This window comes from Semicossyphus pulcher, unplaced genomic scaffold (assembly GCF_022749685.1).
Source record: "Semicossyphus pulcher isolate SPU_LCO1_2020_fin unplaced genomic scaffold, fSemPul1.0.p SCAF_23, whole genome shotgun sequence".
Lineage (NCBI taxonomy): Eukaryota > Metazoa > Chordata > Actinopteri > Labriformes > Labridae > Semicossyphus > Semicossyphus pulcher.
In genome coordinates this window covers 8,417,257-8,443,068 of record NW_027211697.1, presented here as the reverse complement: position 1 = coordinate 8,443,068, position 25,812 = coordinate 8,417,257, and the positions used below count along the sequence as shown (strand labels likewise).

The window sequence follows — 25,812 nt, the reverse complement described above, 5'->3', positions numbered from 1 at the left end:
ATTATTTTCCACATGGACTGCTGATATAAGCTGGTTCAAGCTGTACTTTGTCACATGAGTCAAAGACCTGTTATGAACATGAAGCTGTTTTTTATTCCATCATTGTTTGTTTGATCTTTCTTGTTCTTATAAAACGCTCTCAGCCGTATCATGAGTGTCTGATCTAAGACTGTTCATCACAGTGATTGCTCGTGTACGTCCTTTGAAAGAGGGTTGTTGTTGTGTTTGGATGCGACTCACGACTATGATTCAATACACTTCTGCAATCAATGGGTATTTAGGGACACCTTGCTGCCAACAACTGTGCTGATCTGTCTTGTTTTTTATGTCTTACTTTTGTTAGAAGCATAATATTGTGTTTAAATTATGCATTTCATTTTTATACTCTGCCTGGTGAATGCCACTCCACAAGCCCCTTCCTCACATTTTGATGTAATTATATTCTTGTTCTTCGGAAATGATTTTCTAAGTGTAAATAATCAAATTACTCTTTTATCAATTGTTTTGGTTTTTTTGCACTGAGTACGTTTTTTTAATGAAATAAGCTTTTCAAGAAAAGATTGAGGACACTGGTTGACCACTATTGTAAAGTCTGATGTAGTGTAGTTACAGAGAGCTTCAGTAGATGTGTGACTCAAAAAGCAGAAGTGTTTAGTGAGGAGGTTTTTGTCACGGTGTAAATCACTGTGATACATGCTGCTTAGCAGAGCTGTCCCATGTGTTACAGAAATAGACTGCTGAGTCTCCCTCCTCCACAGTGCTGATGATCAAACGATAATCTGATTTCGACTGATGAGTGGATGTGAACTTTGGAGAAGAGAAACCAGAGCCATAGCGTGGAGAGCTCCATTCATGATAAAACCTCACAACAAACTGAAGAACTCCTCCTGGAACTTGTTTGTACCAGCGAGCCGGGCTGAGAGTAACAGTCCCCAGGTTACAGTCCATGGTGGCTGTCTCTCCTCTCCTCAGCGCCACAACAGGAGGCTTCTGTGTCACCAGCGTCACAGCACTCACACCTGGAAACAACAAGATGACATGGAGTCAAGAGAAACACACAGACTGATGAATCCAACATGAGGTGAAAGCTGCAGTAAGTCAGCCTCCTTGCATGTTAGAGCAGTGATGAGAGTGCAGAGGGTCCCCAGCATGTTGGCAGTGTGTGCTGTAAACGTCCCTTACTGTCCAGCTGAGAGGTGAGCAGGGTTGGAGTGTGAGGAGAAGAGAGACTGAAGCTTATAAAGACACTGAGGAGAGGAGCAGAGGAGGAGGAGGAGTTTACACACTCAGCACTGTTTTCATTTCACAGAACAACATGTCTTTATGTTGCTTTTGGAAGTTTGCTGATGTCTTTTTACTGTTAAATCTACTTGTTCTATCTACTTAATCTTTTTCTATGTCATGTTTGTCCTTCATGAGTTCATTAACTCATTTGGTTGTAAATTAGTCTGTAAACATGATTTATTTTTAAGCAAAGCAATGCATAAATGTAAATTCACTATATTTTTCAGTTTTATGATCTTCAAGGTCCTCAACAAATTGTGTCAAAGTTATGAGTTTAAATCTAAAGTTTAGCCCTCGGCACTCGTGATAAGTATTTTATTTAAGTATCTTTTTTTCCCAAAAGCCTGTTTTAACAGTCGGGCAATTTCAGGTAATGGGAGACAAGTCAAGCTGCTAGCTGGGTTTGGCATCAGCATGGTGAAGGATGCATTTCAGGCTCCTCTGCTCAGAAGGGCGGAGCGAGGCCTTCTGTCTACCTAGAGTCCTGTGATGGCTACGTCACATGTGAGTGCTGCGCTCCCTTTAAGTGTACAACTGACTGTCCACCTGACCAGTGGACAGATGACAAAAGGGGACATCTGGAGACTTAATGTCAGGAAAATAAATGTGTTTGTGTTTGGTTTTCTGAGATCGGGGCTTCTTTTAGAAGACTACCTCTCTCTCTGTCTCTCTCCCACTCTCTCTCGCTCTGTCGCTTTTAATAATTTGAAAACTTCTTAATGTGCAATTTTTTTTGGAAAAATAAATCAAGAATAGTTTCTGACATCTTTTCTTCTTCCCCATCAGAGACAGCTCTAAATGAAAAAAGCAGAAGTGTTCAGTGAGGAGGTTTTTGTCACGGTGTAAATCACTGTGATACCCACTCGTTAACAGTTTTGTCATATGTAGTACAGTAATAGACTGCTGAGTCTCCCTCCTCTACGTTATTGATGATCAATCGATAATCTGACTTTGATTGATGAGTGGAGTTGAACTTTGGAGAAGAGAAACCAGAGCCATAGGTTGGAGCGCTATTGGGATGATAAAAAAACAACATAAATTTGGGAACTCCTGCTGGAATCTGTTTGTACCAGCGAGCAGCACTGGTAGTAACAGTCCCCAGGTTACAGTCCATGGTGGCTGTCTCTCCTCTCCTCAGCGTCACAACAGGAGGCTTCTGTGTCACCAGCGTCACAGCACTCACACCTGGAAACAACAAGATGACATGGAGTCAAGAGAAACACACAGACTGATGAATCCAACATGAGGTGAAAGCTGCAGTAAGTCAGCCTCCTTACATGTTAGAGCAGTGATGAGAGTCCAGAGGGTCCCCAGCATGTTGGCAGTGTGTGCTGTAAACGTCCCTTACTGTCCAGCTGAGAGGTGAGCAGGGTTGGAGTGTGAGGAGAAGAGAGACTGAAGCTTATAAAGACACTGAGGAGAGGAGCAGAGGAGGAGGAGGAGTTTACACACTCAGCACTGTTTTCATTCATTAATAACTGACAGGATTTATGTGTTTTCACATCCTGTCTGAAGTCTGTTTGTTCCAGTTTGTTCTGTTGTTGTTGCTGTTGTCTTTGAATGCCTGCTGATGACCTTTGAGTCAGTGTTAATGATCTGAGGGGTGGTACAAAAGTTAGAAGGAAAAATCATTATAGTGTCTTAGCAGCACTTCAATTAGGTTGTTTGCTAAGGTTTCTATATAAAACACGCTTGATGTGATACTGTATATGAGAGTTTGTGCCACAGTGTTCCATAAAAAAGAAGGATGTTGTCAGGATGATGGGGGATGGGATGCAGTTGCAGACCCAGGGTGTCTTAAAGTTATCCCAAAGGGATGACCACAAAACTTGCAAGCGATTATATGGGAGAGGGAAACACCAAAATAAAAGCAAACTAAGAACAGACAAAATAACGCTTCGATAAGGGCAAACTAAACCCCGGCTGCCAAGCAGCTGACAAGAAAGAAAACTTTCAGGGTGAGCAGGGAAACACTTCTAAACCAGAGCTCAATGGCTGCCTTAAAAGAGAAACACTAAAGGCTGGGGTTAGAAACACCGACCCAGCACCAATCACACAGAAAGGGAAAGGACGAAGAGAACGTCTCACTACCTCTGATGGTGAGATAATGAGTCAGCGCAGAGCACTGGAACCCAAGGATGTATGTAGGCTTCCCACACCTGGTGCTAATCAGGGGCGATTAGACACACACACACCTGACCCTGCACTGAGCTGATTGCCTCACCAAACTCAGTGAGTGGCAAGTGTGAGTGCCCCTCACAGATGGAGAGAAAACATTACACTTTTAACACACTTATAATGAAATGTCCTCTCATATGAAAGCGAAAAAAATAACAATTAATATTAATTTATTTGATAATATCATTGATTATTGAATTTATCGAACTGGCCCAGGAGATAACATGGGATTGTAAGACAGGGGGAACAAACTTTGGTTCAGTGGACAGACGACTGGTTGGGGACGGGCAGCATTAGCCTCAGAGACCTCACGTCCTGCATCCCAAGTGAATGATCCCACAACGAAGGACAGAGGGAGGATAGGAGGGGGGTCGTCAAAGCTCTTCAGTCATTTTATTAGGACCATGTGCAAAATCACTTTAACTTCCACTATCATGGGCAATATAACTTTTCTTCTCTATGATGTACAGTCATGGTTTATATCATGTGCTATCTTTAAACTCATGTTCTCCTGCAATATAAGTTTAGACTACTTTTTCACTGTCAATACTGTCAATGTAACTGCCACCACTACTCTCCTATAGAATGGTACTAGGCACTAGAATTTGAAGCAACTGCCTGATGAACTGTGGAGGAATAATGCACCTGAATTACAGTTTACTTTAAGAGCAGCTTAGTTGAACAATCATCACAACATGTACAGGAACAGAGGAATTCTCTACAAACTATGTATTCATGCACTGAGCTGTGTATTGTATTAAAAAACAAACTTAAACCTTGAAAACAAACATTGAAATAAGTTTATTCTGCATTTTAAGTGATGAGAGAGATTATTAAATAAGTTTAAAAAAGAAATCTGATTGAGGACACTGGTTGGTATTCATTTTAAAGACTTGTGTAGTGTAGTTACAGAGAGCTTCAGTAGATGTGTCAGAGACTCAAAAAGCAGAAGTGTTTAGTGAGGAGGTTTTTGTCACGGTGTAAATCACCGTGATACTCGCTCCTTAGCAGAGTTATCCCATGTTTCACAGTAATAGACTGCTGAGTCTCCCTCCTCCACAGTGCTGATGATCAAACGATAATCTGTTTGTGACTGATGAGTGGACGTGAACTTTGGAGAAGAGAAACCAGAGCCATAGGTTGGAGCGCTACGGGAGTGATAAAAAAACAACATAAATTTAGGAACTCCTCCTGGAACCTGTTTGTACCAGTAAGCACCAGTAACAGTAACAGTCCCCAGGTTACAGTCCATGGTGGCTGTCTCTCCTCTCCTCCGCGCCACAACAGGAGGCTTCTGTGTCACCAGCGTCACAGCACTCACACCTGGAAACAACAAGATGACATGGAGTCAAGAGAAACACACAGACTGATGAATCCAACATGAGGTGAAAGCTGCAGTAAGTCAGCCTCCTTACATGTTAGAGCAGTGATGAGAGTGCAGAGGGTCCCCAGCATGTTGGCAGTGTGTGCTGTAAACGTCCCTTACTGTCCAGCTGAGAGGTGAGCAGGGTTGGAGTGTGAGGAGAAGAGAGACTGAAGCTTATAAAGACACTAAGGAGAGGAGCAGAGGAGGAGGAGGAGTTTACACACTCAGCACTGTTTTCAGTCAGTGTGTATGTGGTTTCATCTGGTGTCACAGAGTCATTTCTCACAAACTATTTATATACAGTATATCAATTGTTGTAATATACAAACTGTAGTTTGGACAAATACTCATCAGACCAAGAGTGAGCCCATTTACCGTCTTCAGAAACGAGCACTGAGAATCACAAGCTTTGTCCATCAGAGACATTCCTCTCAGCCTCTGGTTCAACAATTACGTGTCCTCAGTGTGAATCAAATGAACCACTTCCAGATTGGCTGATTTGTTCATAGTTCATAAAAAGAGCTGTTCCTCCCTCCGTCTGTGACATATTTTCATATTATTATCAAGTCTATAATGATTCTAAACATAACTCTTGTCTCCTTAGACCCTCTCATTCCAGGACTTCCCAATGTCCGTGTAAACATACAGAGGATCCAAATCATGGAATTCTCTCTCTTTACATGTCTTGAATTTGTCTTCACAGCAGTTTAAAAAAGCTCTGAAATCCATTCTGCTAAGCGACCATTATTTTCCACATGGACTGCTGATATAAGCTGGTTCAAGCTGTACTTTGTCACATGAGTCAAAGACCTGTTATGAACATGAAGCTGTTTTTTATTCCATCATTGTTTGTTTGATCTTTCTTGTTCTTATAAAAAGCTCTCAGCCGTATCATGAGTGTCTGATCTAAGACTGTTCATCACAGTGATTGCTCGTGTACGTCCTTTGAAAGAGGCTTGTTGTTGTGTTTGGATGCGACTCACGACGATGATTCAATACACTTCTGCAGTCAATGAGTATTTAGGGACACCTTGCTGCTAACAGCTGTGCTGATCTGTCTTGTTTTTTATGTCTTAATATTGTTAGAAGCATAATATTGTGTTTAAATTATGCATTGCATTTTTATACTCTGCCTGGTGAATGCCACTCCACAAGCCCCTTCCTCACATTTTGATGTAATTATATTCTTGTTCTTCGTGAATTATTTTCTAAGTGTAAATAACAAAATTATTCTTTTATCAATAGTTTGTTTTTTTTGCACTGAGTATGTTTTTAATGAAATAAGCCTTTCAAGAAAAGATTGAGGACACTGGTTGACCACTATTGTAAAGTCTGATGTAGTGTAGTTACAGAGAGCTTTAGTAGATGTGTGACTCAAAAAGCAGAAGTGTTTAGTGAGGAGGTTTTTGTCACGGTGTAAATCACTGTGATACATGCTGCTTAGCAGAGCTGTCCCATGTGTTACAGAAATAGACTGCTGAGTCTCCCTCCTCCACAGTGCTGATGATCAAACGATAATCTGATTGTGACTGATGAGTGGACGTGAACTTTGGAGAAGAAAAACCAGAGCCATAGGTTGGAGAGCTCCATTCATGATAAAACCTCACAACAAACTGAGGAACTCCTCCTGGAATCTGTTTGTACCAGCGAGCAGAAGCATCAGTAACAGTCCCCAGGTTACAGTCCATGGTGGCTGTCTCTCCTCTCCTCAGCGTCACAACAGGAGGCTTCTGTGTCACCAGCGTCACAGCACTCACACCTGGAAACAACAAGATGACATGGAGTCAAGAGAAACACACAGACTGATGAATCCAACATGAGGCGAAAGCTGCAGTAAGTCAGCCTCCTTACATGTTAGAGCAGTGATGAGAGTGCAGAGGGTCCCCAGCATGTTGGCAGTGTGTGCTGAGAATGGCCTTGTAACTTGGAAAGTGAGCTCACTGCTGACAGATTAGAGGCTTTGGAGGATGAGGAGAGGAGGTGCTGGAGGAGCAATTTAATACAACAGTGAAACTGAGAGTGAGTGACAGGAGGAGGAGCTTTGATTCAATCTGCAGGTTTGTCACATTTGTTGCTCTCGAATATTCTGTAAAGCGAAGAAACTTTTCTGTCCTATTTTTATATTTCTGCTGTTTTAAAGAGAGACATCTAATACAGGATTATAGCTCCTGCTCTGCACACATGAATATAATTCATACAAATAAGAAGAAAACTTTCTGTGATTCACCAAATGTTGATGATGTCACAGAGAGCCGACCTTTGACCTCTTCATTTGCATGCAGCTATAAATAAGGAGAGGAGGCCGCAGGTGCATCCTGTGAAGGAGGAGAGGGAGGAGCAGAGAGGTGATGCTTCACTGATGGAGGATGAAAACTCAGTTTCAGTCGCTTCATAATTTATCTGACTTCTCTGTCGTCATGACTACTGATAAAACCAAGTAACATTAATACATCTGTTGTTTCCTCAAATCAACTCCTAATAAAAATGTTGCTATTTGAATTGAAATATTCATATTTAAGTGAAGATCAAACAGAAATCTGTCTGTTATCTATGTGTCTGCTTTGCTGTAATAACCACTGAAATGAACATTAGAAGAAAAATCAGCGCTTGTAAAAATGATTGAAGTCAAAATATCATCATAAATGATGCTGTCAGTAGAACAAATAAACACAAAGACTTTTTGGTTCACAGAGTTTTTTGTGTTTTATTGAATGATTGTTGAGAAAAGCAGCAGTTGCAAAGCTGATACAACACCTCCACCTAACTGTCACAACATGTATTACAAGCATGCAGACACATCTTTTCTAACATGTGAACCTTGTAATGAGCAAACAGCACAAACAGTAAAGAAGCAGATTAGAAAGGCTCATTCTGCTCCTCTACTCTTCTTCAGTGCAGTGGGACTTGTCCATGTTTTTCTCTGAAGTCTGGGAGCCCAAAGACACTTTACATGTGTAAACCTTGTCCATGTTCCAGTCGGACGTCTGGATGGACAGATAGCTGCTGATGTGGAACGTCTGGTCCGGTTGCTGAACAGCCGTGCTGGTAGAGATCCCACTGCTCACTGGACTCCCAGCAGCCAACCAGCTCACTTCTGCAAAAGGCACAGACTGACTGGACAGACAGAGCAGAGAGGCTTTGTCGGACCGGAGCTCAGCACTGGACGGAGGGAAGACTGTGAGGACGGGAGGAGGGAGGCTGGAGCCTGAAAATACACAAAGCACATCCATCAAATAACTAGAAATGACGTCATTAACACAAAGTATGACAGTCACAGAGAGACTACTTAGTTGTGTTTCAAATAAAACAAACAGGCTCCATTCAAACATTTTATATCAGCAAAAACAACAAAATCATCAGTGAAAATATTCCGTCATTTAACAATCAGTATAGTTTGAATGTTTGAAACACGTTCATAAAGTCTCCCTCTGTTTCTCTCTCAATGTTTTTAATCTCATATAACAATCTTAAAATCACAATTCATCAGTCGTCATCTGTTTTTTGATTCCAACATTCAAAGAGCAAAATGATACAAAAAGCGAGGATGACATTCGCTCAATTCAGAACTAACTTAGAACTTATTCATCAATAAACTTTACAAGCATTATCATTTGGTGTTCATGTCACAATGTAAAACATTTGTTACAAATGATTGAACACAACATTTTGAAACGATCAAACCTGCCAAACATTTATGAATCAATAATCACAATCTGGTATATTTTGCTTCACTGTTAGAAATTCCGACACGATGAAACTATTTTAGAGCATTTGCAGAAAATATTTCAAACATAGTGATCATTTGGAAAGCTTTCTTTTGCATTCAAAGACAGCCTGATGTCAAAGAACATGTCAAACATTAGATCTATTATTCACTCAAACACTTGTTAAATATTGTCCACAATAAGTAACATTACAATTGATTATTTTATATCAATTTGAATCCGAAAGAGAAAATCCATCTTGTTTTATGAGCAGTTTAAAAGTACTTACTTGTCACAGTCAGCTTGGTGCCTTGTCCGAATACCACAGTGATTCAGTTTGTACACATGGCTGTACAAAAACCTCCTGACTCTCACTAATGAGGGGAGTGGAACTGAAACATCCTGTTGAGAGCAACTTTCACTGTCAACATCTCATTCTGTCATCAGTCTGCTTAGATTACTAAACACTGCTGGACTTTTCTCAAACACTTTTGTCTCTTTGCAGGAGTTTGTTCACTTTCCTTTCTTGTTCTGTTCAAGTTATTCTGGTTATCTTGGCTTCATTTGCTCAGATTTGAACCCGGCCAGAGAAGACTGTTGGTTTGATAGAAGTCTAAAGGAGGCCATCTTTGTTAAAGTTGATTAACCATTACTAATCAGAGGTGGTGGCCTGAGACACAGTTGCCTTTTAGATTAAACTTTGAATAATAAATGACGGTTTTATCAAACGGATTAAACACTGTTAAATATGTGTTATGAGCTGTTAAACAGGCCGGGTCAGCTCTTAGCACTAGCGTTCACACTTGACATTTCAATGCGTCTCCAAATGCATCTTCAGTGAGCACTTGTGATCGGATCTCACTTTCCCGCTCTGTATGCAAATGAACACGGAGCCTCATTCACCTTAATAAGACTTTAAAAACATCAAATGATACAAAAAACTGTGATGCAGACTCGCAGCACAGAGAGGGGGAGAGCTGCTGTGCAGGCGCTCAGAGGGAGGGAGCGGGTGAGTACGGACTGAAGTGATATGAAACTTTGTTTGATCATGAAGCCTGATGCTCCTCCCCCTCGTCGGTTCGATCATGAAGCCTGATGCTCCTCACCCTCGTCGGTTCGATCATGAAGCCTGATGCTCCTCCCCCTCGTCGGTTCGATCATGAAGCCTGATGCTCCTCCACCTTGTCGGTTCGGGATTGTCCCGTATTAAAAACTTAAATGCAGTCTCCTTACTAAATAAACACAGACACGATCTGTCTGTATCTCCGAGCACACTGTAAATTTACGTTTACACGTGCTGGAGTGACACGAGAAATACATTTTAAAAAGATTTTGAACAGACACAGCAGTGAAATGTTTAGACAGGAAAGAGAGGCAAATGGTCTCCTCTATCCACGTGATTGTTGCCGTGGAAACGGAGAGAGTGGGTGGTGCTTAATGTGGCCCAGGACACATGTGCGTACACACTGCCAGACGTATGTGGATCCATGCGTCCCAGACCGCCTCCGTATGTGGCCTGAGTGATCGGATCTGAATGCGTCTTCAATCCGTCCTGGGAGTGTTCACACCTGTACTTAAGGCTGTCCACTTTTTAACTTCTCCCACCTCTTTGGGATTAGTAGGACCTAATAAGTGTAAAACCTAAGCATTGTATGAGCAGGAAGGAGCTTTCACAAAAAATGATGTCCTCGTAAGGGGACAATTGGTTTATTTTACTGTATAACGCGATAAAGCCACCATTGCGCAACAATTTGTCCAGACAATCTCATCCGCACTAAAACTGTGCGTTGTTTTGCAAAGAATCAACCCTGGGTGAGTAAGGACATTAAAACAACACTCAACAGGACGAAGGCTGCATTCAGGAGAGGAAACAAGGAGGAGATGAAGAAGGTGCAGTCTGAACTGAGGGAGAAGATCGCAGAGGGTAAGGAGAGCCACAGGAGGAAGCCTGAGAGCAAACTCCAAGAGAACAACATGAGGGAGGTGTGGAGTGGGATGAGAACCATCACTGGTCACAGTAAGAAGACAGACTGGGGTTGAAGTTGATCAGCATGAGGCCAATAAGCAAAACTTGTTCTTCAACCTGTTTGATGATGTGGTCTCAGCCCACCCTCCCTCCAGCTCCTCTCAGGACTCCCCTCCCCCTGCACACTCACCTCATAGCTCTATGTCCATTTCCCACCCTGTACTCTGATCGCCTACCCACCTCACAACACTTCTCCCCTCATCTTCCCTTCCACCGCCCCCACTCCCTCTGTACGATTGCCCCACCATCTCTCCTCAATGACTCCTCTGGCTCCTGTCCAGTCATCTCAGCCCTGTTGCCCCCCCTTTCCCAATGGGGGTCTCTAAAAACCCCCAAGCCTCTACAATAACAATCACGGCTGAGGATGTAAGAAGAGAGTTTAGCCGCCTTCGCCCAGGAAAGGCAGCGGGCCCAGGCAGCCTCAGCCCCAGAGTGCTAAAAGGATGTGTTACTGAGCTGTGTGGAATCTTTCGGCACATGTTCAGCCTGAGCCTGAGCATGATGATTGTCCCTGATCGGTGGAAAACATCGTGCCTGGTTCCTGTGCCAAAGAAAAAACACCCAAACACCCACAGTGAAAACAGACCAGTAGCTTTGACTTTACGCGCCATGAAGTCACTGGAGAGGATCGCCCTAAAGCACCTCCGTACAGTCGTTGAGCCATCATTGGACCCCCTTCAGTTTGCCTACCAGCCCCATAGTGGAGTGGAGGATGCCATCATCTTTCTGCTGCAGGGTTGATTCTCACCTGGAGGAGGCAGGCAGCATTTTTCCAGTTCTTTTAACACCATATGATCTTCCCTGCTCAGGAACAAGCTACTGGACATGCTGGCGGATGCTCCACTTCTGGCCTGGATCACAATCTACCTCCAAGGCTCCCCACAATATGTGAGGCTAGGGAACAACATCTTGGACACCATTGTGAGCAGCACAGGGGCACCACACGGGATGGTCCTGTCTCCACCTCCGCTTCACACTCGCCATCTCCGACTTCAGATTCCAGTCACAGTCCTGTCGCCTGCAAGTTTTCAAACGACTCTGCCATCGTGGGCCGTATCAGCAGGGATCAGGAGGCCGAGTACAGGAGTGTGGCGGACAGGTTCATGGAGTGGTGTGGACTTAACCACCTACAACTCAAAGTCACAAAGACAAAAGAGGTGGGTGGTGGACTTTAGGAGACGAAGGACCAGTCCAAATCCTGTCACCATCAACAGAGCAGAGGTGGACATTGTTAATGAATACAAGTACCCGGGCGTCCATAGACAATACACTGAATGCGGCTTACGAGAAAGGTCAGAGTCGCCTGTATTTTCTCAGGAGACTCAGATCTTACAACATCTACAAAGCCATGCTGCAGATGTTCTGTCACTCAGTGGTAGCCAGCATCCTCTTTTACGCTGTAGTGTTCTGAGGCAGCAGGCTGAAGATACAGGACGTTAACAGACCCAGTAAGCTCTTCAGGAAGGCTCGGTCTATCCAGGGAGTGGAACCAGAGTCTCTCGTGGAAGTGTCTAAGAAGAGCTGAGGAAACTCTTGGACAACACCGCTTGCCCCCTGCACACCACACGGGAGTCTTACTAAAACACCTTCAGCAGTAGACTGAGACCACAGAGCACCACAGTAAGTCTTTTCTACCTGTGGCCATCAGACTGTATAACTCCCTCCCGTTCAGCAGGACGAAAAATGGAGCGTGAAGGGACTTTTATCACCATGTGAACCTTCTGATAACATGTGCAATAACATTTTCAATATGAGGTTATATTATGTTGACCATGTTCAATATTACTTTTCTATATCTGGCTATATTGTGTTCATTATGTGCAATAATACTTTTCTGACAACATGTACATTTGTATTCATGTTGTATTCATGTCACTCAATCAGTCAGGTGCGGGGACAGTCAGGTGTAGTGTCAGTCAGTCAGTCAGGTAGGCTGTCAGTACATCAGGTATGGTGTAACTTTAACAATTTTCCTCCTCAAGGAACTCCCCGACGCCCTTTCTTTTCTTGATGTACCACCCTCTCTGTTGTCTTGGCGATAGAATAGCCAGCTGTTGGCTAGAGCGAGATCAGTGAAGTGCATCAGCATCCCAATAGTCCATCCTCCTGTCAGCCAAGGCAATACCCTCCTTGTCTTGGAGCTGTACTCCCGCACAATACTTGGTCGTGTGACAGTCACGTATTATTGTTGTACGATAACTTGTATCTCATATCATAGTGTGTCATCTTATTCAGCTGAAATATTGCTGCTATTACCCGTACGTGTCACTTTATCTCATAACTGTCACTTTAAGTTGTCATCAGTTTTATATCTGTTATTTATTTTATCTGTGGGGTGGCTGTGGCTCAGTGGTAGAGTTGGTTTTCTTTCAATCAAAAGGTCGGGGGTTTGATCCCCCTTTAGCTGTTCTTATTTTTATATTGTATTTACTAACTTGCTATTTTGTATTTGTGCTGCTGCAACACCTGATTTTTTCCTCTGGGGATCAATACAGAATTATACATTAGGATGCTGTCACTGAGTCTTTTGTATGTGTGTGCTTTGAAAATCTATGTAACAAAGCACATTGATATCAGAAGGCTGGGTCAATATGTTCTGGTTGATTTGTAGGTTTATGTTGATGCACAGGATGATGTTAAAGAGAAAAACTGCTTCAGTCTTTGATGAAATGTGTCAGAGACTCAAAAAGCAGAAGTGTTTAGTGAGGAGGTTTTTGTCACGGTGTAAATCACTGTGATACAGCTGCAGAAGCAGAGCTGTCCCATGTGCTACAGTAATAGACTGCTGAGTCTCCCTCCTCCACAGTGCTGATGATCAAACGGTAATCTGACTGTGACTGATGAGTGGATGTGAACTTTGGAGAAGAGAAACCAGAGCCATAGCTTGGAGCGCTACTGGAGTGATGAAGATACAAGATAAATTTAGGAACTCCTCCTGGAATCTGTTTGTACCAGCTCGCAGCCCAATTGGTAACAGTCCCCAGGTTACAGTCCATGGTGGCTGTCTCTCCTCTCCTCAGCGTCACAACAAGAGGCTTCTGTGTCACCAGCGTCACAGCACTCACACCTGGAAACAACAAGATGACATGGAGTCAAGAGAAACACACAGACTGATGAATCCAACATGAGGTGAAAGCTGCAGTAAGTCAGCCTCCTTACATGTTAGAGCAGTGATGAGAGTGCAGAGGGTCCCCAGCATGTTGGCAGTGTGTGCTGTAAACGTCCCTTACTGTCCAGCTGAGAGGTGAGCAGGGTTGGAGTGTGAGGAGAAGAGAGACTGAAGCTTATAAAGACACTGAGGAGAGGAGCAGAGGAGGAGGAGGAGTTTACACACTCAGCACTGTTTTCATTCATTAATCAACTACATCATGTTTGTGAGTTTCACAGGATCAATCTGGATCATTTCAAACTACTTTGGAAGTTTGCTGACATCATTATTTAAATAAAGTTGTGTTGTCACATTCCTTTTCTCTTTCACTTGTATTTTACATGCAGCCTGACAACATTAGAGAAACCACCTTTGTCACTGGAATCCTGCAGATGTCCTTTATATCAATATTTGAAACTTCATTCACTGACTCTTCAGTTTTAATCCGGTTATTGTGTCAGGAACAAATCAAGTAGATATGATCATATAATGAAACATGACTGCATCTGTTTTCAGGTTCATGTCTGTTCCACATGTTTATGGATGTTTGTGTAAACAGTTGTCTATAATCAGCAGGCTGCAGAGTTGATGGAACTGTTTCTGTCTCTTGTCAGTTTTATCACCATTTCTGATGATTTGCTGTAACTGAAGTAGCAGCTGCATGTTAATGAAGACTCCTGTGTTTGATTGATTGGAAACAAATCAATAATCACACAGTAAATGTAGCATGTTGTCAGGTCAATGTTGTGTTTTCATTTTGCTTTGTTTCTAAAAATATTTAATGACTTTTGATGTTTGTAACTTTTGGTTGCTGGATGATCTTTGGACCTGTTCATGAAAGAGACAAAATGTAACTAGAATACAATCATGACTTTGTGCTCCAGAAGATTTAAAATATTATATGAATTAAATCAGAAACAGCTGCAAACTCTTCCAAAAGTACAAGTGGTGAGAAACAGAAAACATTGGCTGGTGGCTTCAAATCGCTGTCAATGTGCATCAGCAGGTCAAAAAGCAGAAGTGTTTAGTGAGGAGGTTTTTGTCACGGTGTAAATCACTGTGATACCCACTTGTTAGCAGAGGTGTCCCATGTGGCACAGTAATAGACTGCTGAGTCTCCCTCCTCCACAGTGCTGATGATCAAACGATAATCTGTTTGTGACTGATCTGTTGATGTGAACTTTGGAGAAGAGAAACCAGAGCCATAGAGTGGAGCGCTCCAGGTCTGACGAAACCTTAAAACATGCTGAGGAACTCCTCCTTGAACCTGTTTGTACCAGAGAGCAGAATAATTAATAACAGTCCCCAGGTTACAGTCCATGGTGGCTGTCTCTCCTCTCCTCCGCCCCACAACAGGAGGCTTCTGTGTCACCAGCGTCACAGCACTCACACCTGGAAACAACAAGATGACATGGAGTCAAGAGAAACACACAGACTGATGAATCCAACATGAGGTGAAAGCTGCAGTAAGTCAGCCTCCTTACATGTTAGAGCAGTGATGAGAGTGCAGAGGGTCCCCAGCATGTTGGCAGTGTGTGCTGACAATGGCCTTGTAACTTGGAAAGTGAGCTCACTGCTGACAGATTAGAGGCTTTGGAGGATGAGGAGAGGAGGTGCTGGAGGAGCAATTTAATACAACAGTGAAACTGAGAGTGAGTGACAGGAGGAGGAGCTTTGATTCAATCTGCAGGTTTGTCACATTTGTTGCTCTCAAATATTCTGTAAAGGGAAGAAACTTTTCTGTCCTATTTTTATATTTCTGCTGTTTTAAAGAGAGACATCTAATGCAGGATTATAGCTCCTGCTCTGCACACATGAATATAATTCATACAAATAAGAACAAAACTTTCTGTGATTGACCAAATGTTGATGATGTCACAGAGAGCCGACCTTTGACCTCTTCATTTGCATGCAGCAAATAAATAAGGAGAGGAGGCCTGCAGGTGCATCCTGTGAAGGAGGAGAGGGAGGAGCAGAGAGGTGATGCTTCACTGATGGAGGATGAAAACTCAGTTTCAGTCGCTTCATAATTTATCTTACTTCTCTGTCGTCATGACTACTGATAAAACCAAGTAACATTAATACATCTGTTGTTTCCTCAAATCAACTCCTAATAAAAATGTTGCTATTTGAATTGAAATATTCATATTTAAGTGAAGATCAAACAGAAATCTGTCTGTTATCTATGTGTCTGCTTTGCTGTAATAACCACTGAAATGAACATTAGAAGAAAAATCAGCGCTTGTAAAAATGATTGAAGTCAAAATATCATTATAAATGATGCTGTCAGTAGAACAAATAAACACAAAGACTTTTTGGTTCACAGAGTTTTTTGTGTTTTATTGAATGATTGTTGAGAAAAGCAGCAGTTGCAAAGCTGATACAACACCTCCACCTAACTGTCACAACATGTATTACAAGCATGCAGACACATCTTTTCTAACATGTGAACCTTGTAATGAGCAAACAGCACAAACAGTAAAGAAGCAGATTAGAAAGGCTCATTCTGCTCCTCTACTCTTCTTCAGTGCAGTGGGACTTATTCATCAATAAACTTTACAAGCATTATCATTTGGTGTTCATGTCACAATGTAAAACATTTGTTACAAATTATTGAACACAACGTTTTGAAACGATCAAACCTGCCAAAGATTTATGAATCAATAATCACAATCTGGTATATTTTGCTTCACTGTTAGAAATTCCGACACGATGAAACTATTTTAGAGCATTTGCAGAAAATATTTCAAACATAGTGATCATTTGGAAAGCTTTCTTTTGCATTCAAAGACAGCCTGATGTCAAAGAACATGTCAAACATTACATCTATTATTCACTCAAACACTTGTTAAATATTGTCCACAATAAGTAACATTACAATTGATTATTTTATATCAATTTGAATCTGAAAGAGAAAATCCATCTTGTTTTATGAGCAGTTTAAAAGTACTTACTTGTCACAGTCAGCTTGGTGCCTTGTCCGAATACCACAGTGATTCAGTTTGTACACATGGCTGTACAAAAACCTCCTGACTCTCACTAATGAGGGGAGTGGAACTGAAACATCCTGTTGACAGCAACTTTCACTGTCAACATCTCATTCTGTCATCAGTCTGCTTAGATTACTAAACACTGCTGGACTTTTCTCAAACACTTTTGTCTCTTTGCAGGAGTTTGTTCACTTTCCTTTCTTGTTCTGTTCAAGTTATTCTGGTTATCTTGGCTTCATTTGCTCAGATTTCAGAGACGCTGTAGTGAGTCTCTCATTGAGGAGGTTTTTGTCATGGTGTGAATCACTGTGGTACAGCTGCAGAAGCAGAGTCATCCCATGTGTAACAGAAATACTGAGCAGAGTCTCCTGCCTCTGCTCGCTTTATGATGAACTGGTAATCTATGTTTGATGAGGATTTAGAGTTGAATCTGTCTGAGGAGAATCCTGATCCAAAGTTAAGGGACCTGTCATGATGGCGAAAGCTCAGAACATACTGAGGAGCTTCACCAGGAACCTGTTTGTACCAGCTGACATAATTTCCATCATCTCTCTGAATGTTGCACTTGAGAACAACCTCTTGTCCTGTAGAAACTGTGTGGACAGCAGGCATCTGGGTCAGCACTTTCACTGCATCAACATCTGTAACACACACAGAAACATACATGAGTGAAAGGTTTGTGTGTGAAATGATGGGCTGTGAAAGGACTGAGAAGAATCTCTTACATGTTAGAGCAGTGATGAGAGTGCAGAGGGTCCCCAGCATGTTGGCAGTGTGTGCTGTAAACGTCCCTTACTGTCCAGCTGAGAGGTGAGCAGGGTTGGAGTGTGAGGAGAAGAGAGACTGAAGCTTATAAAGACACTGAGGAGAGGAGCAGAGGAGGAGGAGGAGTTTACACACTCAGCACTGTGTGTGGTTTCATCTGGTGTCACTGAATAATTTAATTCAAACTATTTATATATATTAATCTTATTGTTTATAAGTAGGGTTGGGTATCGTCTGGATTTTAACAAATTTGAATCTGATTCCGATTCTGCTTATCGATTCTGGTTCTTAACGATTCCCGATTCTTTGAAGGGCAGGGTCAAAACCTGCACATGCTTTTTTCACAGAAAAACACGCGCAGGGCCTCGCGCCTTTAAAGGGTCTCGCACAGGGTCTGCACTTCAAAAGAAGCCCAATTCCGCAGGGAAACGGCGGACCTGGCAACCCAGGTTCACATCCTGCATTTTTAACTAAATATAATTTTTTCAAGACTGTTGTTGACACACCATGATTCTGAAATGAAATTCCTGTTGGTCAAATCCATTATGCATCGTAAAACGATTTTAAAACACATCACACTATAATACAAAAAACTGTGCTGCAGACTCGCAGCACAGAGAGGGGGGGAGCTGCTGCGCAGGCGCTCAGAGGGAGGGAGCGTGTGAGTACAGACTGAAGTGATGATGTGATCATGAAGCCTGATGCTCCTCTACAGCTCTGTTTATCAGTGAAATATAGGCTATGAAGTATTCAGCATATGGACATATAACAGCATTCTGTGATGGAGTTCATACTTTATAATAACTGTGCGTGGAAATACACACAGAGTGGTTTCAGGTACAAAGTGAGAAACACACTGATCTGTGTCATATCTGTCTCCTCCCCGCGCAGCAGTATCACTCTGATAATTACCCGTGGATCACCTCCAGCTCATCTCATTCACAGCGTGCAGATGTAGATTATCCTTTATTCAGTTGAGCACCGAATACGGGACAGATCCCAACATTACTGAGCCAGGTACAGAGCATGAGAGACACACACAGATCTGTGTCCTCACTGCGCTGCATGATTACAGTTCCGCCACCGTCTCTCCCTCTCATCGGTTCGGGATCTTCCAGTATAAAAACATAGATGCAGACTCCTTACTGAATAAAGACAAACACGATCTGTCTGTATTTACGCGCGTGTGGCCGTGATTTATGCGGCTCTGCCTGAGTGAAATTTCTTTAGGAATCAATAAGCAGAATCAAAATTTCAATTTCTCAATGATTCCGAATTTTGGAACTGGTTCTATTTTAGTTCTCGATGCCCAACCCTAGTGGTCAGTAATCACTATCACTTGTCCTTATTTGGGGCTCATCTACAGACCATAGAGGAAGATGGGTCCAAAGAGTCAGAGTTTAGTCAGAGTTGGTTTGGTCAGAGTTTAGTCAGAGTTTGGTCGAGGTGCACTCTATAGTTTAGTGTTGAAGCTGGTACCAACCCAGGCAACAGGCACAATCCTACCACATGCAGATAGTTCAGCTGACAGTTTCACTGGATACGTGGATGTGGGTTCTAGAAATCAACTAGGTGGCTCGCCATCGACTGGAATCATTGAATCTTCTCCTCTTGATCCTTTCACTCAACAGAAAGACCTGACCTGCATTAAAAAATAAGCTTATAGTCTGTTTTTCCTTATCTTATATTTCCATCATATGTCTCTTGTGTTTCTCTTCTGTTGCACAACATCATACCTGATCATAACATTGTAAACATTTTTTAACAGAATATTTTGTTCTAATAAAGTAATAAGTGAAGTTAATATTAGAAATTAAATGACAATGAAACTGTTGGAGTTTAACCAATATTCAAGTCAGTAATAAACATAAATCTTACAAATACAACATAATACCTACAAACCTTACTCTCTCACTCAACAATTCATTTTGCCAATTGATCTTATTTCTGTAGTTACATTTTTTTAACAGAATTTACTGCTGAATAACTTAAAAAATCACCTCTAGTAAGAGTAGAAGTTTTTATTTTACTATTTTAGTAAAATGATTAATTTCACCATAAATCGTTACATCTTAAGCATTACATCGGCCCTGCCTACCTTTAGATATTACACAGTCGGAAAACGCAGTAAAATGCTACAATTAACATAGACATAACTATGTTGCTAACAGACCACTAAACTAAACTAGCAAAATAAACCGAAAAGCTAGCTTACCATGTGCTGCGTGCAACTAATTAAGATGTGACTGGTACTTCTAGTGGTCACATGGCTTCTGCAGGAAACTCTTTTACCAACAATTTCTAACTTCACAAGATAAATCAGCGTTTGTTTTTGCTTGATGCAGCTCAACGTTGGAACGATGTGGCGACTGAGGAGAACTCTCGTTCTGTATCGCGGACTTTTTTTTTCACTGCTCTACGCTGTAAAACTTCAGGTTAATTTTAGTGATGTGTAACTGGTAAAAACAAAAGATTTGATTGTGCAATGTTTCATAAAACAAATAAAATCAAAAAATAATGTTTCATTTATGTTTAACTGCTTTTATTTATATTTTTTATCTATTTTTAACAGCTGATTTGCACCCTTTTCTCCCTATTCTTGTCAATTTTCTGTAGGTAAAACTAAAATTTTAAAGAAATCCTTGATTTGAAAATCTACAATTTTTGAACTTTCACTATTTTCAAGTCAGGGCCCGAGATAACACTAGCCACAACTTTATTATCTCGTGGCCACATGTTAGTCTTATCTAAACAGCTCCAATATGAGTTAAGTGTGCATCGATGTTGGCGCATCCACATAGGCCACGTCTGTGGGAACTCAAAGTCCAATTCCCAAAAAATATTGTATTAACAATAATCAAGTGCTGTCACCGAGTCCACGTCTTTTGTATGTGTGTTCTGGTTCATTTGTAGGGATTTTGATGCACAGGATGATGTTAAAGAGATTTATGCTGCTTCACTCTTTAAAGAAATGTGTCAGAGACTCAAAAAGCAGAAGTGTTTAGTGAGGAGGTTTTTGTCACGGTGTAAATCACTGTGATACAGCTGCAGAAGCAGAGCTGTCCCATGTGCTACAGTAATAGACTGCTGAGTCTCCCTCCTCCACAGTGCTGATGATCAAACGGTAATCTGACTGTGACTGATGAGTGGATGTGAACTTTGGAGAAGAGAAACCAGAGCCATAGGTTGGAGAGCTCAAGCTGTGATAAAACCTCAAAACATACTGAGGAACTCCTCCTGGAATCTGTTTGTACCAGCTCGCAGCCCAATTGGTAACAGTCCCAAGGTTACAGTCCATGGTGGCTGTCTCTCCTCTCCTCAGCGCCACAACAGGAGGCTTCTGTGTCACCAGCGTCACAGCACTCACACCTGGAAACAACAAGATGACATGGAGTCAAGAGAAACACACAGACTGATGAATCCAATATGAGGTGAAAGCTGCAGTAAGTCAGCCTCCTTACATGTTAGAGCAGTGATGAGAGTGCAGAGGGTCCCCAGCATGTTGGCAGTGTGTGCTGTAAACGTCCCTTACTGTCCAGCTGAGAGGTGAGCAGGGTTGGAGTGTGAGGAGAAGAGAGACTGAAGCTTATAAAGACACTGAGGAGAGGAGCAGAGGAGGAGGAGGAGTTCACACACTCAGCACTGTTTTCAGTCAGTGTGTATGTGGTTTCATCTGGTGTCACAGAGTCATTTCTCACAAACTATTTATATATATTAACCTAACTGTTCACAAGGCTTTGGAAGTGAGTTCAATGTGTTAAAGACAAAATTCATCACATTTTGCTTTTGTAAATTTGTTCCTAAAATGTTATGTGACAAAATAAAGATGTATTTAAAGTCTGAATCAAATGAAAACGTCTGATATAATTGATGAAGTTTGAGTGCTTTTACAATGTATGCGAGGTTTGCACAAGTTTACTAAAAACAAAGTTCTTTGAAGGGTTCTTGGATTTACTTCTTACATTTGTTGGGGTCTTATATTCTGTGAAGGGAAATATCTTGTCAGCGTGCACATGAGACAGACAGGACAGATTTATGTGTTTTCACATCATGTCTGAAGTCTGTTTGTTCCAGTTTGTTCTGTTGTTGTTCCTGTTGTCTTTGGAGGCCTGCTCTTTGAATCAGAGTTCATAATCTGAGGGGTGGTACAAATTATTCATGTTAGTGTCTCAGCAGCACTTTGAGAAGCCTTTTATTTTTAGTTTTGCAGCTTTTGTTATCAGATGAACTTTGGGCCTAAAGGTCAGGAGTAATGCTCCTGAATGACTTTTATCAAACTGATTCAACACTGTTAAATCTGTGTTATGAGCCGTTAAAGAGGTCGAGGGTCTCTGACATTATTATAACACCATCAGTCAGAATGTGAACACAGATATTTACTCCGTTTGCATTACAGTTGTCTAAACTCTGCACTCACAAAGACAACAGAGCGAACTTTAATTACAAACTCATTTGGAGTCGGTACAGTTGTAGTTCTGTGGATGGACTTTGTGTAATAAATGCACAAAATCAAAACATGGCATAAGTTATTTCTTCATGTTCAGTGATGAGAGAGATTATTAAATAAGATTATATAAGAAATTGTTCTTTTAACAGATTGAGGACACTGGTTGGGATTCATCTTAAAGTCTTGTGTAGTGTAGTTACAGGGAGCTTTAGTAGATGTGTCAGAGACTCAAAAAGCAGAAGTAGTTAGTGAGGAGGTTTTTGTCACGGTGTAAATCACTGTGATACTCGCTCCTTAGCAGAGTTATCCCATGTGTTACAGAAATACTGAGCAGAGTCTCCTGCCTCTGCTCGCTTTATGATGAACTGGTAATCTATGTTTGATGAGGATTTAGAGTTGAATCTGTCTGAGGAGAATCCTGATCCAAAAGTGGGTGAACTGTGAGAGTGGTAGAATCGGAGAACATACTGAGGAGCTTCACCAGGAACCTGTTTGTACCATTCAACATAAGAGTTGTTATCTCTCTCGATGTTGCAGTTGAGAACAACCTCTTGTCCTGTAGAAACTGTGTGGACAGCAGGCGTCTGGGTCAGCACTTTCACTGCATCAACATCTGTAACACACACAGAAACATACATGAGTGAAAGGTTTGTGTGTGAAATGATGGGCTGTGAGAGGATTGAGAAGAATCTCTTACATGTTAGAGCAGTGATGAGAGTGCAGAGGGTCCCCAGCATGTTGGCAGTGTGTGCTGTAAACGTCCCTTACTGTCCAGCTGAGAGGTGAGCAGGGTTGGAGTGTGAGGAGAAGAGAGACTGAAGCTTATAAAGACACTGAGGAGAGGAGCAGAGGAGGAGGAGGAGTTTACACACTCAGCACTGTTTTCATTCATTAATTACTGACAGGATTTATGTGTTTTCACATCCTGTCTGAAGTCTGTTTGTTCCAGTTTGTTCTGTTGTTGTTGCTGTTGTCTTTGAATGCCTGCTGATGACCTTTGAGTCAGTGTTAATGATCTGAGGGGTGGTACAAAAGTTAGAGGGAAAAATCATTATATTGTGTCTTAGCAGCACTTTAATTAGCTTGTTTGCTAAGGTTTCTATAAAAAACACGCTTGATGTATACTGTATATGAGAGTTTGTGCCACAGTGTTCCATAAAAAAGAAGGATGTTGTCAGGATGATGGGGGATGGGATGCAATTGCAGACCCAGGGTGTCTTAAAGTTATCCCAAAGGGAAGACCACAAAAATTTCAAGCGATTATATGGGAGAGGGAAAAACCAAAATAAATGCAAAATAAGAACAGACAAAATAATGCTTCGATAAGGGCAAACTAAACCACGGCTGCCAAGCAGCTGACAAGAAAGAAAAGTTTCAGGGTGAGCAGGGAAACACTTCTAAACCAGAGCTCAATGGCTGCCTTAAAAGAGAAACACTAAAGGCTGGGGTTAGAAACACCGATCCAGCACCAATCACACAGAAAGGGAAAGGACTAAGAGAACGTCTCACTACCTCTGATGGTGAGATAATGAGTCAGTGCAGAGCACTGGAACCCAAGGATGTATGTAGGCTTCCCACACCTGCTGCTAATCAGGGGCGATTAGACACACACACACCTGACCCTGCACTGAGCTGATTGCCTCACCAAACTCAGTGAGTGGCAAGTGTGAGTGCCCCTCACAGATGGAGAGAAAACATTACACTTTTAACACACTTATAATGAAATGTCCTCTCATATGAAAGCGAAAAAAAAAAACAATTAATATTAATTTATTTGATAATATCATTGATTATTGAATTTATCGAACAGGCGATAACAGGAGATAAGGGATTGTATGACAGGGGGAACAAACTTTGGTTCATTGGACAGACGACTGGTTGGGGACGGGCAGCATTAGCCTCAGAGACCTCACGTCCTGCATCCCAAGTGAATGATCCCACAACGAAGGACAGAGGGAGGATAGGAGGGGGGTCGTCAAAGCTCTTCAGTCATTTCATTAGGACCATGTGCAAAATCACTTTAACTTCCACTATCATGGGCAATATAACTTTTCTTCTCTATGATGTACAGTCATGGTTTATATCATGTGCTATCTTTAAACTCATGTTCTCATGCAATATAAGTTTAGACTACTTTATCACTGTCAACACTGTCAATGTAACTGCCACCACTACTCTCTAACTTTGTAGATAAGTTATTGTAATATTGTTCTATAGGCGCTGTCTCTTTTGCATTAACCCACACAATTAATCCTTTACATTTCACTACTTTGACTTGTTTTTTGTGTTACTTTTATTTATTATTAAGTGTAATTTAGTAGCAATTAGGCACTAGAATTTGAAGCAACTTGATTCTGCCTGATGAACTGTGGAGGAATAATGCACCTGAATTACAGTTTACTTTAAGAGCAGCTTAGTTTAACAATCATCACAACATGTACAGGAACAGAGGAATTTTCTACAAACTGTGTATTCATGCACTGAGCTGTGTATTGTATTAAAAAACAAACTTAAACCTTGAAAACAAACATTGAAATTCATGTTCAGTGATGAGAGAGATTATTAATTAAGTTTATGAAAGAAATCTGATTGAAGACACTGGTTGGTATTCATCTTAAAGTCTTGTGTTGTGTAGTTACAGAGAGCTTTAGTTGATGTGTCAGAGACTCAAAAAGCAGAAGTGTTTAGTGAGGAGGTTTTTGTCACGGTGTAAATCACTGTGATACGTACTCATTGACAGAGCTGTCCCATGTTTTACAGTAATACACTGCTGAGTCTCCCTCCTCCACAGTGCTGATGATTAAACGGTAATCTGTTTGTGACTGATGAGTGGATGTGAACTTTGGAGAAGAGAAACCAGAGCCATACTCTGGAGCGCTCCAGCCATGATAAAACCTTAGAACATACTGAGGAAGTCCTCCTGGAACCTGTTTGTACCAGCTAGCAACAGCATTAGTAACAGTCCCCAGGTTACAGTCCATGGTGGCTGTCTCTCCTCTCCTCCGCCCCACAACAGGAGGCTTCTGTGTCACCAGCGTCACAGCACTCACACCTGGAAACAACAAGATGACATGGAGTCAAGAGAAACACACAGACTGATGAATCCAACATGAGGTGAAAGCTGCAGTAAGTCAGCCTCCTTACATGTTAGAGCAGTGATGAGAGTGCAGAGGGTCCCCAGCATGTTGGCAGTGTGTGCTGACAATGGCCTTGTAACTTGGAAAGTGAGCTCACTGCTGACAGATTAGAGGCTTTGGAGGATGAGGAGAGGAGGTGCTGGAGGAGCAATTTAATACAACAGTGAAACTGAGAGTGAGTGACAGGAGGAGGAGCTTTGATTCAATCTGCAGGTTTGTCACATTTGTTGCTCTCAAATATTCTGTAAAGGGAAGAAACTTTTCTGTCCTATTTTTATATTTTTGCTGTTTTAAAGAGAGACATCTAATGCAGGATTATAGCTCCTGCTCTGCACACATGAATATAATTCATACAAATAAGAAGAAAACTTTCTGTGATTCACCAAATGTTGATGATGTCACAGAGAGCCGACCTTTGACCTCTTCATTTGCATGCAGCTATAAATAAGGAGAGGAGGCCTGCAGGTGCATCCTGTGAAGGAGGAGAGGGAGGAGCAGAGAGGTGATGCTTCGCTGATGGAGGATGAAAACTCAGTTTCAGTCGCTTCATCATTTATCTGACTTCTCTGTCGTCATGACTACTGATAAAACCAAGTAACATTAATACATCTGTTGTTTCCTCAAATCAACTCCTAATAAAAATGTTGCTATTTGAATTGAAATATTCATATTTAAGTGAAGATCAAACAGAAATCTGTCTGTTATCTATGTGTCTGCTTTGCTGTAATAACCACTGAAATGAACATTAGAAGAAAAATCAGCGCTTG

General features: G+C 41.7%; 1 protein-coding gene and 1 gene segment (V, D, J or C); both read right to left on the bottom strand.

Annotated features, from left to right (window-relative positions):
- Window positions 1–7,505: 7,505 nt before the first annotated feature.
- LOC138602851 (immunoglobulin lambda-1 light chain-like) lies at window positions 7,506–25,107 on the bottom strand. 2 transcript variants are annotated; one of them, XM_069674449.1, is made up of 4 exons: window positions 25,053–25,107; window positions 24,635–24,960; window positions 16,661–16,694; window positions 7,506–8,033 (listed from the first exon to the last, which is right to left on the bottom strand). In XM_069674449.1, exons 1-4 carry the CDS (start codon window positions 25,090–25,092, stop codon window positions 7,708–7,710), a joined length of 726 nt encoding a protein of 241 aa, XP_069530550.1. In that variant the 5' UTR covers window positions 25,093–25,107; the 3' UTR covers window positions 7,506–7,707. The 2 variants fall into 2 exon arrangements, 1 of the variants encoding a protein (XP_069530550.1); XR_011309220.1 differs by lacking the exons at window positions 16,661–16,694; window positions 24,635–24,960; window positions 25,053–25,107 and adding an exon at window positions 8,822–9,096 and having other exon boundaries at window positions 7,945–8,033.
- Window positions 22,184–22,796, bottom strand: LOC138602691 (immunoglobulin lambda variable 1-51-like). The segment is given in 2 exon segments: window positions 22,184–22,521; window positions 22,606–22,796. Coding segments are annotated over 2 exon segments (529 nt in total).
- Window positions 25,108–25,812: the final 705 nt, after the last annotated feature.

Coding starts and splice junctions, on each gene's coding strand:
- LOC138602851 (XM_069674449.1), bottom strand. CDS start 25,092: ATGCTGGGGACCCTCTGCACTCTCATCACTGCTCTAACAT. Junction 24,961..25,052: donor TCTCATCACTGCTCTAACAT/GTAAGGAGGCTG, acceptor TGTTGTTTCCAG/GTGTGAGTGCTGTGACGCTG. Junction 16,695..24,634: donor ACAGCTCTGTCAATGAGTAC/GTATCACAGTGA, acceptor TGAATCACTGTG/GTATTCGGACAAGGCACCAA.